Source organism: Xenopus tropicalis, chromosome 4, assembly GCF_000004195.4.
Source record: "Xenopus tropicalis strain Nigerian chromosome 4, UCB_Xtro_10.0, whole genome shotgun sequence".
Lineage (NCBI taxonomy): Eukaryota > Metazoa > Chordata > Amphibia > Anura > Pipidae > Xenopus > Xenopus tropicalis.
Genome location: NC_030680.2, coordinates 4,283,856 through 4,300,148, shown reverse-complemented (window position 1 = coordinate 4,300,148; position 16,293 = coordinate 4,283,856). Strand labels below are relative to the sequence as shown.

Sequence of the window (16,293 nt, the reverse complement as noted above, 5' to 3'; positions counted from 1 at the left end):
TAAAGAAATGGCTCCCATAATAGCATTTTCCCATAAAGAAATGGCTCCCATAATAGCATTTTCCCATAAAGAAATGGCTCCCATAATAGCATTTTCCCATAAAGAAATGGCTCCCATAATAGCACTTCCTGTTCTACAGTAGAGGAAGTAGTAACTGAAATAGGGTTTCCTGGTTGACAGGAAGAGGAAGTGTCTCTTGCCATAGGGCTCTTCATTCTACATGGGGTGAAATGGGCCACTGAATAAGCTGCCCTGTTCTACAGAAGAGGAACCTTGGAACAGACGACCTGTTCTACATAAGGGGAATTGATCCACGGGGTAGTATTTCCTGTTCTATTAAAGTGGATGCAAATTAAATGTACTTTTCTATTTTAAATATACATTTTTGAATGTTACAAAACAACATGAGATACAAGCAGTTTGAGTCTGACTTGTACAGGGCTACAGTGGCTGAAATTTCAAGTCCTTTAGGCTAAGGCAGGGGATGCGATGTGCTGCCCAATAGAATATGTGCCCCCGCAGGCTATTACTCTTCCCCGTTCCTCAAGGATTTTGAATCTCCCATCACCAACATCCAGATCACTGCATGCAATACCCTTTACATGCGTTGTTCTTCCGCCATTAGAGTGCTGTGATCCGAATGTTAGTGAAGGGCAAGAGATTTAATGGAGCACCCACAGCAGCACAGATTTCCCATGGGCAACAATCACCTGTGAGGGTGCAGCCCCCCCAAGAATTATTTCTCTGTATAAACAATTATACACCTCACAACCCCCAGTAATGTATTTATGGTACTGCTGTTACTTGTGGTTGTGATCCGATAACAGCTGGAGGGCTGCCGGCCGGACCCCCCTGCTCTGTAATACAGGATAGGGGTTAACTGGTTTCCATCTGAATCAAAGGGCAACTAAATGGCGCTAAGGCACAGGCAGAACCGTTACTGCTCATTCATTTCATCTCAATGTTTTATTTGAAGGGAAAGCGTAGAAACCATCGAAGCATTTCCTCTGATTGGGCCAAATAATGAATCAAGCAGTGACCCATACAAACCAATGACGGTTGTTTGAGTTGTGCCCACACATCAGATGAGGGAGTAAGAGCAGCAAGGGATGATAACTGCGTGGGATGTTTGTATATAGGCCTTGGAACAATAAGGTCCGCCCGCGTCCTTACGGAATAAAATGCACCGTGGATGGAAGTAACCCAGAAACTAACAAGGGGCCTGCTATGAGGCAAGTCACACAAGAGTAGGCATTGACTTCACTTCAATGATCAGAGACGGCCTTCCCACAGGCCCGGACTGACAATCCAAATAGGCCCTGGCATTTCAGGTCGACAGAGGCACAAACAGCGGCAGTGAGAATATTATTATTATTTTTAAAGATGCCGGGTTTCTCCGGAGACCAATAACGAGCTGTGGTTTGTTGCCTCCTACATTATGGTCAGGGCTAATGCTCCTGCGGTGACCCAGTCGGACGCTGCTTGCTGTGCTGAGTCAATGATGGGTGATGGAGGGCTGCGTAGAAAACAGGTGGTGGGCCCCTGGCGTCTCTTGGCATGTCTAAACATGGCCATACATGTAACAATTACGATGAATTGTCACATATGGAGGTAGAAACAATAAGAATTCCACCCCTATTTGCTACAGTGTTATGGTTACATTTTTAAACTTATTAAGCCCTATTGGGTTTATTTAATGGTTAAATGATTCCCTTTTCTCTGTAATAATAAAACAGTACCTGTACTTGATCCCAACTAAGATATAATTACCCCTTATTGGGGGCAGAACAGCCCTATTGGGTTTATTTAATGGTTAAATGATTCCCTTTTCTCTGTAATAATAAAACAGTACCTGTACTTGATCCCAACTAAGATATAATTACCCCTTATTGGGGGCAGAACAGCCCTATTGGGTTTATTTAATGGTTAAATGATTCCCTTTTCTCTGTAATAATAAAACAGTACCTGTACTTGATCCCAACTAAGATATAATTACCCCTTATTGGGGGCAGAACAGCCCTATTGGGTTTATTTAATGGTTAAATGATTCCCTTTTCTCTGTAATAATAAAACAGTACCTGTACTTGATCCCAACTAAGATATAATTACCCCTTATTGGGGGCAGAACAGCCCTATTGGGTTTATTTAATGGTTAAATGATTCCCTTTTCTCTGTAATAATAAAACAGTACCTGTACTTGATCCCAACTAAGATATAATTACCCCTTATTGGGGGCAGAACAGCCCTATTGGGTTTATTTAATGGTTAAATGATTCCCTTTTCTCTGTAATAATAAAACAGTACCTGTACTTGATCCCAACTAAGATATAATTACCCCTTATTGGGGGCAGAACAGCCCTATTGGGTTTATTTAATGGTTAAATGATTCCCTTTTCTTTGTAATAATAAAACAGTACCTGTACTTGATCCCAACTAAGATATAATTACCCCTTATTGGGGGCAGAACAGCCCTATTGGGTTTATTTAATGGTTAAATGATTCCCTTTTCTCTGTAATAATAAAACAGTACCTGTATTAGATCCCAACTAAGATATAATTACCCCTTATTGGATGCAAAATAATCCTATTGGGTTTAATTAATGTTTTATTGATTTTATAGTAGACTTAAGATATGGAGATACAAATTACGGAAAGACCCCTTATCTGGAATACCCTTGGTCCCAAGCATTCTGGTACCTGTACTGGTTTCCTTTAGATAAATAGGTACGGCATAAAGCATATAAGGCATAGTGTATTCTATTATGGGCCATCAAGGGACAACTAAAGAGCCCAAGAGCATCACAGTTCAGTTTTATGCCACCAATGATATTAATGGGCAGATTTTATAGTTATTCAATTGAAATTTTTTAATCTAACAAAATCAATTGCCACAAATCAAAACAAATCTATCGGGACCAACCCAAACACTGTCCAAACGACATTATATGGGTGGGGTAAGCCGGCTTCATACCACTGCCTCCTAGGGTAGGTAAAAGAATTGCCCTTGGCACAACAAAGAGCTGGGGCACAATTGCCCCTGTACTTTATTACCATTTAGGGCCCAATATATGGTTTGAGACCAGGAACAATGACATATTCCGCATCGGATACATTGTATCTCACTCAAACCTGCTCATTTGAACAAATCAGCTGGCAATTAATAATTCCATTTTTTCCAAAGAAAAGTAATAGAGAGTTAATGGGCCTGGAGAGGCTGTTCCTGCCGAGATGACAAAGCAAACACCATCCATCACACGTGTAATGTATCCCAGGGACAAACTGCATGAAATCTGTATCCCTCACTCCCCCCAGGGGCCCTGCATAAATCACTCACGCTCCAACACAACTACTGCAGGGAAAAAACACCACCAAAAATAAACTTTATGTGTGCCAGTCTCCTAATTGGAACCCTGACAGCAAAGCGACTCTGGTCCTGTCACATATAGAACAAAATAAAGAGCATATAAAGCAGAAATACACTGGAACGGAAATAAACATCAATACTAATCCCCGGCTTTATACTCAGTGAGCGACAAGGCAGATATAATCACTGTAATATTAATATATATATTATATAAAGTAGGCACTCTCGTAAATAGATAAATTGCCTGGGTGCATAACCAGATCAAGTAAAAATCCAGTAGAGAGAGAGAGATATAGAGATATAATACATATATTATAAATATTATATATTATATAATATTGTATACTATACACACACACACACATCCAGAATGCTTGGGACCTGGGGTTTCCAGATAAGGGATCTTTCTGTAGTTTGGATCTCCATGCCTTAAGCCTACTAATTAATTAAACCCAGAGAAAAAGGAAATCATTTTTTAAAATAGACTGAGAGATGACCTTCCTGTAATTCGGAAACATTCTGGATAAGGGGTTTCCGGATAACAGATCCCATACCTGTATATGTATATATAACTTAGATCCTATGAGAAATGGCCTTTTGCCAATTCTGAGCTTTCTGGATAAGGGGTTTCCGGATAACTGATCCCTGTATATGTATATACAACTTAGAGCCTATGGGAAATGGCCTTTCAGTAATTCAGAGCTTTCTAGATAAGGGGTTTCCGGATAACAGATCCCATACCTGTATATATAACATAGATCCTATGAGAAATGGCCTTTGGGTAATTCAGAGCTTTCTGGATAACGGGTTTCCAAATAACTGATCCCCTACCTGTATATGTAACTTAGAGCCTATGGGAAATGGGCTTTCAGTAATTCAGAGCTTTCTGGGCAACGGGTTTCCAAATAACAGACCCTGTACCTTTAGGAGTAAATTTCCCTTATAATACCAATAGGAATAGTGACAAGCTAGGGAGGAGTTGATGTAGTAAATATTCTATACAGACAAGGTGATAGTTTGGCTGTATTTGTGCCTTCTGAATACACACACAGAATGCGCAATACATCTACATTTATACCCATCCCAAAGCTGTAGCTGGAGGGATAGGGGCTGGGCTCTACGGGAGGCAGAGGAGCAGATGGCCGGCACTCGTGTTTGACATGTGAATAATTCAAACAGCTGTATCCCCGATGAGGCCGAAGTTGAGGAACCCCACGGGGGGATAAAACACCCTTGATCATAAATGCCAGAATATATTTTACTTGTGGGCCCCTCATACGGAGAGAAAGATTTAAAGATGAAAAAAAAAAGAAAATACACAAGTTCATTAATTCAGACTTGATATTTGAAGGGGCTCTAAGACCACAGGAGACCCATGTTGGTTTCTTGGGTTTTTTTCCTCATTCTCCCCCATGTTTATAGCTGCAGGATATGAGGCAATCATGTGGCCACTGATTAATGATGTACTAGCGGCCGGCACCTATGGAATGGGCTCAGTTGCGCTGCTGCGTGGCTGTACCACGACCCTCTCATAGTTCACTATAAATACCAGATTTTATGCGCCATGTGTGGTTATTGAAGCGCAAGGGCTGAAGGCATGAGAATAACTGGCAACGTTTCTACTAATGAATGAATTCCTGCCTTCCAACACTTAATTGTCTCTAATATTAACTTTATTCTGCCAACTGGAAACCCACCCAAGGGCTTCAGTCTGTGCTACGGATACATACAGAACCTGCTCCCAGGCCCAATATATCTCTCCCTTCTTATTATATACACACACACACACACACACCTTATCCAGAATGCTCAGGACCCAATAGAATTGTTCTGGGATCAAGTACAGGTACTGTATTACAGAGAAAAGGGAATTATTTAACCATGAAATAAACCCAATAGGGCTGTTCTGCCCCCAATAAGGGGTAATTATATCTTAGTTGGGATCAAGTAAAGGTACTGTTTTATTATTACAGAGAAAAGGGAATCATTTAACCATGAAATAAACCCAATAGGGCGGTTCTGCCCCAATAAGGGGTAATTATATCTTAGTTGGGATCAAGTACAGGTACTGTTTTATTATTAGAGAAAAGGGAATCTGGTAATTTGGAATTTTGTGGATAACTGGTTTCTGGATAAGGGATCCCATACCTGTGTGTACACACACACACACACACACTTATTTATTATATTATATTATATTATATTATATTATATTATATATCACACACACACAGTTATGGGACCCATTATCTAGAATGTGCAGGACCTGGGGATTCTCATAATCATTAAAACATTAAACCCAATAGGATTGTTTTGACACCAATATGTAGATTGTAAGCTCTATGGGACAGGGACCTCCGTCCTCTTGTCTCCTTCTTAACTTATTGCAACTATACATTGCATTTATCTATTATTTTAATAACCCCTTGTTGAGTTAATCTATTGTTCTACCGTACAGCACTGTGTACATAAGTGATGCTTTATAAATAAACATACATACATATTGGTGTATATATAATATATACACACCAATACAAATTAATAATATTGTGGTTACAATCAAGTACCAAGCACTGTTATTATTACACACAAAAAAAAGGGAATCACTTATAAAAATGTGAATTATTTGATTAAAATGGAGTCTATGGGAGAATCATAATTTGAATAGTCTGTTTCAAGATATATTTATATAATAAAAATTCAATTTGTAAAAAAGCAGAAGCCTACCTCCTACAATAGCCAATAGGAGAAGCCGTACCTGAATGCTGAATAGGGATATTAGTAATTGTGACTTGTTTTGGCAGCAGAAAGGTACCATCCAATCAGAGAGGGACGTTAAAGTGGCAGGGGCAGATATGATTAGAAATGTAATAATGTGGGTGACAGCAGAGTTGGGGTTAAGATGAATGGCAGCCGAGCGTGACCAATTGATGCAATCCCAGCTGACAGAGCGACGCGCAGGGTTAATATTTCACTTTCAAAGGAGCCATTTTACATGTGCGCTGGGGGCCCCGTTCTGCGACCAGATGGGCACCACAGAGTTTTATTCAGGCGCCCAGGCAGGAACTTAATTGCATATTACGTTTGCTATACTGGGGCAATTAAATTCATCTCTTGTCAAACATATTTTACAGCCTAGATCTGCCCCCCCCCCCCCCCCCCCCCGCATGTGAGCTCAGGGTCTATTGATTGGTTTTAACCCTGTATTCCCTGCAGAAAGGAACAGACAGCAGCCAAACAGATTTACAGTCAATATTTCAAACTCTGTGCATTAAAATCTATTTAGGCTTGCTCTGTGACCCCAGGAGCAGCTGCAGATTGGCTGAGGTTACATTTATTGTGTCCTCTATTCACAAACACAATGAATACATTCATATATATGAGTGCTTTGATTAAGAGATGGTGCCTATAGTAGCAGTGGGGGGATAATAGCCTCTGGGAAGGGACTGGGGCTGTGGGATAGCAGGTATAGTAGGGAGAGATGGTGCCTATAGTAGCAGTGGGGGGATAATAGCCTCTGGGAAGGGACTGGGGCTGTGGGATAGCAGGTATAGTAGGGAGAGATGGTGCCTATAGTAGCAGTGGGGGGATAATAGCCTCTGGGAAGGGACTGGGGCTGTGGGATAGCAGGTATAGTAGGGAGAGATGGTGCCTATAGTAGCAGTGGGGGGATAATAGCCTCTGGGAAGGGACTGGGGCTGTGGGATAGCAGGTATAGTAGGGAGAGATGGTGCCTATAGTAGCAGTGGGGGGATAATAGCCTCTGGGAAGGGACTGGGGCTGTGGGATAGCAGGTATAGTAGGGAGAGATGGTGCCTATAGTAGCAGTGGGGGGATAATAGCCTCTGGGAAGGGACTGGGGCTGTGGGATAGCAGGTATAGTAGGGAGAGATGGTGCCTATAGTAGCAGTGGGATAATAGCCTCTGGGAAGGGACTGGGGCTGTGGGATAGCAGGTATAGTAGGGAGAGATGGTGCCTATAGTAGCAGTGGGGGGATAATAGCCTCTGGGAAGGGACTGGGGCTGTGGGATAGCAGGTATAGTAGGGAGAGATGGTGCCTATAGTAGCAGTGGGATAATAGCCTCTGGGAAGGGACTGGGGCTGTGGGATAGCAGGTATAGTAGGGAGAGATGGTACCTATAGTAGCAGTGGGGGGATAATAGCCTCTGGGAAGGGACTGGGGCTGTGGGATAGCAGGTATAGTAGGGATAGAGCTTATAGTGGAGGGGGGGTATAGCTAAAAGTATGCACCAAAATTAAACAAAAATAAAATGCGCCGGAAATCCATCCCGTTACTTTACATACTACCATCCAACAGCCCAGCCAATCATTCAGAATCAAATGTTTCAGGATTCAGTAAGATCACCACAAATGAATTGCAGATTATAACAATTTCCTGCTGAATTTCCAGTGACAGTGATACCCCCGTGTCGGGGCACACAGCAATCTGCCTATCAGATCTCCGCTAATCGATATTCCATGGGTAACTACCAGCTACACGCGGATAATGGCTATTGTTGCTCTTTTTAATTACTCCTAATCCCATTGGTCTGTCATTAGCGTTGCCGGGGCGCATCAGGATCTGCGCTATTTTCCCTGCGTAACTGCAAATCCAATAAAGGTCATTTGCCATCGTCGCCCACCCAACATTGAGAGAGAATAGCGCGACGCTCTCATAGCGAGACTGTTACAGAGTCAGATTGACTCTCAGATAGTGAATATGTTGTTAGCGGAGAGCAATAATTACACAGCGGAAGGACAACACAAGCCAATGGGGCCACCTGTTCCCAATCACGTGCATGAACAGACACTGGCGACTGGATTACTTCCCCTTTAATGATTACATTATATTTCGGAAGCACAGATTTCAGTTACACACAGGGCCAGGTTTCTATACACTCTATAAATATGATTTTTCAGCCAATTTTTTCACACCTCAAACATCTTTAAAATCAAAAAGCAAAAACACTTTCTATAACTCACTGCCCACTGACACTACGAAAATTCTTGGTACAAAATAAGTGCTGCTCCCGTATTTACTTAAGGGAAATAAAGCAAATTTGTCTTGAGATAACGGCCATTACTTACGCAAGCGTAGCAGCTCATTTCATGGTTATATCCTTTGGCCCTCATTTCGGCCAATTGCAGAATCTGCTATAAATCTCGCCACTGCAAATGAATAGTTTATATAAAGTGTTAGGTTAGTGATTACAGTCACTGGGGGGAGCCTAATACCCCAGAACAGTGCTGTTAGCCAAAACCTGCACCGGCACGGGCTATCTGGTAAGTGATTGCAATCGCTATCGTCTAACATTTTGGCACCCCCTAGTGATAGACACTTTCCCGGGGGTTGCAAATGTTAGGCACCCCCCAGTGAAGATCCTTACCTGCACCCAGTGCTCCTGTTGCACCAGCCCGAGGTACATGCAGTAAAGCGATCCCCTTCCTTCTCCTTTTGCTGCGACTCCAGAGCCCACACAAGTGCAGTAAAGTCAAAAAGTTTATTTACATGTTTAAGTGCAGCTTTCATTCTACTGTGCATACTAAAGGTAGTCATACACGCCGAGATCCGCTCACAAGCGAAGAGCGGATCTTCTCCCGTATCCCCACCTACGAGTGGACGTTATCAGGCTAATTCGGTCGTTTGGCCCTGGGGCCAAATGAGCAAATTAGAATGATGGGTACGGGCATCAGACGGTTCAGGGGACTCATCAACGAGCCAATGCGGTCCCCAATCAGACTGATTTTCAAACCTGACCTATCAAGATCTGCCCAATTTCATTGCCAGATATCAGTCGGGCAGGCCTGTCGGTAGAGCCCATACACAGGCCAATAAGCTGGTGAACCTGTCTAAGGGGCCGATATCAGCAGCTAGAATCGCCCACCTTTAGCTGGCACAAGGATGATGGAAGAGGATTGCTCACCTACAGGTACCCCAGGTTGTTTTTTTTTTTGTTTTTTTTTATTTACAAACAGGAGCACCAGCCCAGGGTATCAGGTAGTTGATTAGAATCACTGGGGGTGCCTAACATTTTGGCTCCCCCCAGTGATTCCACCTTTCCTTATGCTTTAAATTCTGCCAGTCTGAAATAAAACTAGTTTTCACATGCATAGTGTAGAATTTGCCTGGGCAGTTCCCAGTGGGACTGAATGACGGCACCATCAAGGTCTTACTGATAAAGAGAGTAATGCGCTGGATTCCTAGGGAGAGTCCAGCATCAGCAGCAGAACCAAGAGCCCAATGCATTCTCCTTGACACACTAGCAAATAAGTTGCCCACAGTAAATCTCATTTTACAGTGGGCAACTAATTTCCTTCAAATGCTTTCCCACTGGCTAAAATGCCAATCGCTTGTGGGAAGCAAAGTAGCCAGAAGGTGCCTTATTAGGAATATTCGGCTACTTCAGAAAGTAGCCGCACCACTAGAAGGAAACAAGGGATACGTTATCACCCACAGCAGCCAAGATTTATTGCCAATGACAAAACATCCATGCATCATTGCTCTTAAGGTGGCTAGTCTTCAAACCAACATTGGGATATCAGTCGTACGTTTAAGGGTGAAGACACACTGAGCTACTAGTAGCAGCTATTTTTCCACAGCTACTAAACGCCAGCGATGATCATTTACTGATAACTGTCTCTACATGGGTTTGAGGCAATTCTCAGTATTGTCTATGGCAGGGTATTTTCTGACGTTTAGTAGCTGTGGAAAAGTAGCTGCTACTAGTAGCTCAGTGTGTCTTCACCCTAAATGCAACAATCTGAAACTCACATTCAGCTTGAAATTGTAGGATAAAGCCCTAATAACCACCAATGGGAGGATGCTCTGAACATGAAATAGTTACAGGCACCAATCGTACAAAATGACTCCCATTGTGGGCAAATGATTTTATCCTTATCCGGCCAAAATTTTCTAACCTGTCCCATCGACTAAATGGCTGATCACCATGGTAAGAAAATTATTGGAATGATAATTCGGAGCCCTACACGGTCCAATCTTGCAATAAAACAAAATGCTAAAGTCCGGTCTGTCTGTCTGTAGAGCCGTTAGTGCACACCATGATGACTATTTGCTTTCATACAGTATTTAACCCTGTTGCTGAACTATAACGCAGGTACGTTTGTATCCCACACTCTACCATTTCACACACCTTTCCTATTCGCGACATCAAACCCATCACTATGATTCCATTACAAGGAGTAAAAGTGCCACAATGATTCAATCCAATCTGAGACTAATTGGTTAATGTAAACGTTGGCTAAACACGCAGTACTTGCTGTCAAACCGTAACTTCTACCCCAGCAGTCTGACCGTGCAAATGAAGTTACAACAGACAGATTTCAGAAGCAATGAACGCAAGCGTCAGTCAGATCTGGCAGCTGAAGGAAGAAGCGCACAGGACGTGGCTGCACGCGTGGCACCTACCCTTTTCTGATCTTCCAATCCGTGAGTCACCGGTTTTCTCCGCTGGTGCTGCTTGGCCTCTGGATCCATTTTCCTGAAGAATGTTCCCCTACTTTTCCTCAGGTAATCCAAAATATAATCCCTCAGTGCGTTTTTCCATTTAGAGATCCGCCCAAGCCTTCCATTTCATATCAGCTGAGTGCCATCGCTGCGTCGCCCGTAGACTGCCGAGTATTTGTACTCCCATAGTGTTGCGCACGTTACTCCGCCATATCACCTTATGGAGTCCATGATTACCCGACTGTTTGCTTTGACTGTCTAAGAAATAACCAACAAGTATCCAGTGGAATCTTTCCAAAAAAACAAAATTCACCGGCTCTTAATACTGACGAATGGGAGAAAAACACATTGCTTTTGTTCCATAATAAACATAGCACCTACGAGGCATATTCAGAGTGAGCATAAATCTAAACACCACATTAATTGGTTACACAACAAACCCAACGTGCCTGAGAAATGATGGGGCTTTACATCTTTTTTTACTTCTTTTATTACAATTAATTCCTTAAGATGAACTGAAGCACATTCTGCAAAAAGAAAAAAAAAAGATACAATTAAAGCATAACAAGCAAACAGTTAAAAAGTCCCGTATATTTGCATTTTTACATATGGGTATGGGGTGCCATAGTGTTTCCCTTAGACAGTACAGTATGGGGGTACAGCTTATTGTGTGCCCAGAACATTCCCTCTCTGTATATTTGTATTTATACATATGGGTAGGAGGTGCCATAGTGTTTCCCTTAGACAGTACAGTATGGGGGTACAGCTTATTGTGTGCCCAGAACATTCCCTCTCTGTATATTTGTATTTATACATATGGGTAGGAGGTGCCATAGTGTTTCCCTTAGACAGTACAGTATGGGGGTACAGCTTATTGTGTGCCCAGAACATTCCTTCTCTGTATATTTGTATTTAAACATATGGGTAGGGGGTGCCATAGTGTTTCCCTTAGACAGTACAGTATGGGGGTACAGCTTATTGTGTGCCCAGAACATTCCTTCTCTGGATATTTGTATTTATACATATGGGTAGGAGGTGCCATAGTGTTTCCCTTAGACAGTACAGTATGGGGGTACAGCTTATTGTGTGCCCAGAACATTCCTTCTCTGTATATTTATACATATGTGTAGGAGGTACTGGTAGGAAATATCTGAACTAAGGGCAGTTTCTTCTATTTTCAACCTACAGTTCTATCCCTGCTATAACCAGGATACACTCCCCGGCGGGTGCCCCGGCTCAGCAGAATATTCATGCAATTACCCCCATCCATTCTCAGTCAGTGACACGGGGGTATGTGCCAAGCCTCTGGCTACTCCGGCAGTGAGTGAGACCATTATTAGAGGTGCCACACAGTTCAGAAGATAAAACACAGCATTTTGGTTAAATAATGCTCAGCACAGACACAATAAGGAATGAATTGATAGGAAATGTTTGGGGCCACACAGTGAATGGGAGTTTAGAAAGGCAGTACATATATATATATATATAATATAATATAAAGCTGCAAACACACAGGCTGAATACAGGGAATCTGCTCCGAACTCCCATTTATATGTAAAACAACAAGAGTCCCAGGGGTTTTATTCACAGAAGCACCGTATTCCATTAAATAATAGATATAAACAGGGGCTGAGCGTTCGCTGCCGGTGCTTATAATAAAGCAGGGCAAGGCCAAGCGCAAGCAAATACCTAGCGATGTTATTGCTAAACAATAATTAGAGCCATTTAGCCACATAATGGAAATTTAATTAACGTGCTTTTCATATTGCAGCAGCGGGAAGAGAAAAGCAAATGAAATAAATCAAGTAAAAATTAAAGGGCTGATACATGTGGAAGATAAAGTGCCCTGCGGTGTGCCTTCCAGCTCAGTATAATATATATATACACAGGGGTGTGAGGGGCTCTAACCCCCAGCATGCACTGCACTATCCCAGTCTATGAAAGGATAAATTAGCCCCAAAAATGTTGGATACCCTGGTTAGGGGCAGAATGAACTAACCTAAAGAGACAGCTTTATGCCCCAGCTTGGGAAACATTCATACCCCATGCAAAAACATCTACCCCCACCAATTCCAGCTCCAGATGCCAGGGTAGGACATGCTTACACCCCCCCTCCCCAGTACAATGATATACCCCCCATGATATCCCAAGGCAGGATACACTTACCCCTCCCAGTACAATGATATACCCTATGATATCCCAAGGCAGGATACACTTCCCCCCCCCCCCCCCCCCCAGTACAATGATATACCCCATGATATCCCGGGGCAGGATGCACTTACCCCCCAGTACAATGATACCCCCCATGATACACTTACCCCCCCCAGTACAATGATATACCCTATGATATCCCAAGGGAGGATACACTTACCCCCCCAGTACAATGATATACCCCATGATACACTTACCCCCCATTACAATGATATACCCCATGATACACTTACCCCCCATTACAATGATATACCCCATGATACACTTACCCCCCATTACAATGATATACCCCATGATACACTTACCCCCCAGTACAAGGATATACCCCATGATACACTTACCCCCCAGTACAAGGATATACCCCATGATACACTTACCCCCCAGTACAAGGATATACCCCATGATACACTTACCCCATGGCACTTACCCCCCAGTACAATGATATACCCCATGATACACTTACCCCCCAGTACAAGGATATACCCCATGATACACTTACCCCCCATTACAATGATATACCCCATGATACACTTACCCCCCATTACAATGATATACCCCATGATACACTTACCCCCCAGTACAAGGATATACCCCATGATACACTTACCCCCCAGTACAAGGATATACCCCATGATACACTTACCCCCCAGTACAAGGATATACCCCATGATACACTTACCCCATGGCACTTACCCCCCAGTACAATGATATACCCCATGATACACTTACCCCCCAGTACAAGGATATACCCCATGGCACTTACCCCCCAGTACAATGATATACCCCATGATACACTTACCCCCCAGTACAATGATATACCCCATGATACACTTACCCCCAGTACAAGGATATACCCCATGATACACTTACCCCCCAGTACAAGGATATACCCCATGGCACTTACCCCCAGTACAAGGATATACCCCATGGCACTTACCCCCAGTACAAGGATATACCCCATGGCACTTACCCCCAGTACAAGGATATACCCCATGGCACTTACCCCCAGTACAAGGATATACCCCATGGCACTTACCCCCCAGTACAAGGATATACCCCATGATACACTTACCCCCCAGTACAATGATATACCCCATGATACACTTACCTCCAGTACAATTATATACCCCATGATACACTTACCCCCAGTACAAGGATATACCCCATGGCACTTACCTAGGGAGCAGCAGAAGGCAGAAGACAGGTTGCCGGGCAGTGAATGAATGAAAGAGATAGAGAGAAGCAGCAGCAGCAGGCGGCCCTCCTCCCCCCGCCCCGTTCCTCCCTTTCTCCCCTCGTTGCCCTGCCCAGGGTCCGGCTGTGAGAGCGGGACTGGGGAACACACCAGAGGCCCTCTCTCTATACCAGCCCTACCTGCCCGCTCCCGTACCCCTCACAACCCAATCTCCCACCCTGTGTGCCCAACAATCAGCGGGGCCCTGGGACCCCCACAGTCCCACACGGGAACTCCAGCACCACGTTACCTTGGAAACCTAGCCACCGCCCACCATCTTCTCCCGCCTTACATCGCCAGTCTCCACCAATCAGCTCCGAGGGGCGGTGTCACGTGTAGACGCTCTAGCCTATGGGAACAAGGGCCAGTGTGAGGGGTTTGAGAGATTTCGCGGTCCTGTCACAACTCTGTTAGTGTGTGAGGAGATTGTGTGAGGCTCACAATGCAAAAACCATATCTATATTTTATATTGTGCCTAAAAATACCTGCACTGGGGGCACCATGTTATATTAATACCCCAGGGGAGTGGTTTTGTGGGACAGTGGCCAAATCCATAATTTCCTATAGAAGTAGCCTGGTATTTGGGACGCTGGAATAAAAACTCTAAATATAAATGGTAAATTACATTTATATATGGATATATTATATTGCATAGACCCTCTCTGGAATAAAATGTGTATTTATTCATACATAAAATAAACACATTCATAATATATGTGTATATAGGCAAGCCAATATTATTTTCCACACAAACTGGCAACCAGTCTGCCCAGTAAGGTGGGGGTTACTGTGCCCTTGACCCTCCCAGCCCCCACCATATTTTCTTTGTTAGCTTTGGGGTACCTAGTAATGGTGGGGTAAAGGCAGTTTATATGGATCTGGTGATGGGGAGTAAATATTTGCCCCCATCCCTGGTGTTGCCCCTACCCAAGTTGTGGGTCGTAATAAATAAATACAAGACGCTAGGGATCTATATGCCAAATGGACCGGTGGAGTTGAGGGGTCCATAGCCCTCGAATTATGGCCATAGTTAGCCCATGAACCCATTATTGACATTTGGGAGCCTATTCATTAAAGTATGATTGAGTCCGAATGCTACAAATTCATATTTTTTCTAAGTTTTAGAACTGTGCGTATTTTCTACAATTTTTTAGTTAATTTCCGCTACTTTTTTGTACTTTGCAACAATTTGTGCGACAAAATCGTATTTGTCGCAACGAGTTTCAAAATTCATTTAAGCATCGGTATTGTGACTTTCTTTTGGCCAGGTTGGAGCTGCAGAGTGCCATTGAGCCCTATGGGAGACTTTCCTTGGGCCGGGTTGGAGCTGCAGAGTGCCATTGAGCCCTATGGGAGACTTTCCTTGGGCCGGGTTGGAGCTGCAGAGTGCCATTGAGCCCTATGGGAGACTTTCCTTGGGCCGGGTTGGAGCTGCAGAGTGCCATTGAGCCCTATGGGAGACTTTCCTTGGGCCGGGTTGGAGCTGCAGAGTGCCATTGAGCCCTATGGGAGACTTTCCTTGGGCCGGGTTGGAGCTGCAGAGTGCCATTGAGCCCTATGGGAGACGTTCCTTGGGCCAGGTTGGAGCTGCAGAGTGCCATTGAGCCCTATGGGAGGCTTCCCTTGGGCCGGGTTGGAGCTGCAGAGTGCCATTGAGCCCTATGGGAGACTTTCCTTGGGCCGGGTTGGAGCTGCAGAGTGCCATTGAGCCCTATGGGAGACTTTCCTTGGGCCAGGTTGGAGCTGCAGAGTGCCATTGAGCCCTATGGGAGACTTTCCTTGGGCCGGGTTGGAGCTGCAGAGTGCCATTGAGCCCTATGGGAGACTTTCCTTGGGCCTGGTTGGAGCTGCAGAGTGCCATTGAGCCCTATGGGAGGCTTTCCTTGGGCCGGGTTGGAGCTGCAGAGTGCCATTGAGCCCTATGGGAGACTTTCCTTGGGCCGGGTTGGAGCTGCAGAGTGCCATTGAGCCCTATGGGAGACTTTCCTTGGGCCGGGTTGGAGCTGCAGAGTGCCATT

General features: G+C 44.0%; 1 protein-coding gene across 2 annotated transcripts in view; it reads right to left on the bottom strand.

Annotated features, from left to right (window-relative positions):
• Positions 1-14,303, bottom strand: part of nav2 (neuron navigator 2) — a 192,301-nt gene extending 177,998 nt beyond the window's left edge. Inside the window, exons 1-2 of one of the 2 annotated variants that reach the window (XM_031900148.1) lie at positions 14,218-14,303; positions 10,792-11,357 (exon numbers count right to left, since the gene is read on the bottom strand). In XM_031900148.1, the coding sequence (XP_031756008.1) occupies positions 10,792-10,860 (69 nt within the window). In that variant the 5' untranslated portion in view covers positions 10,861-11,357; positions 14,218-14,303. 2 annotated transcript variants of the gene reach the window in all.
• Positions 14,304-16,293: the final 1,990 nt, after the last annotated feature.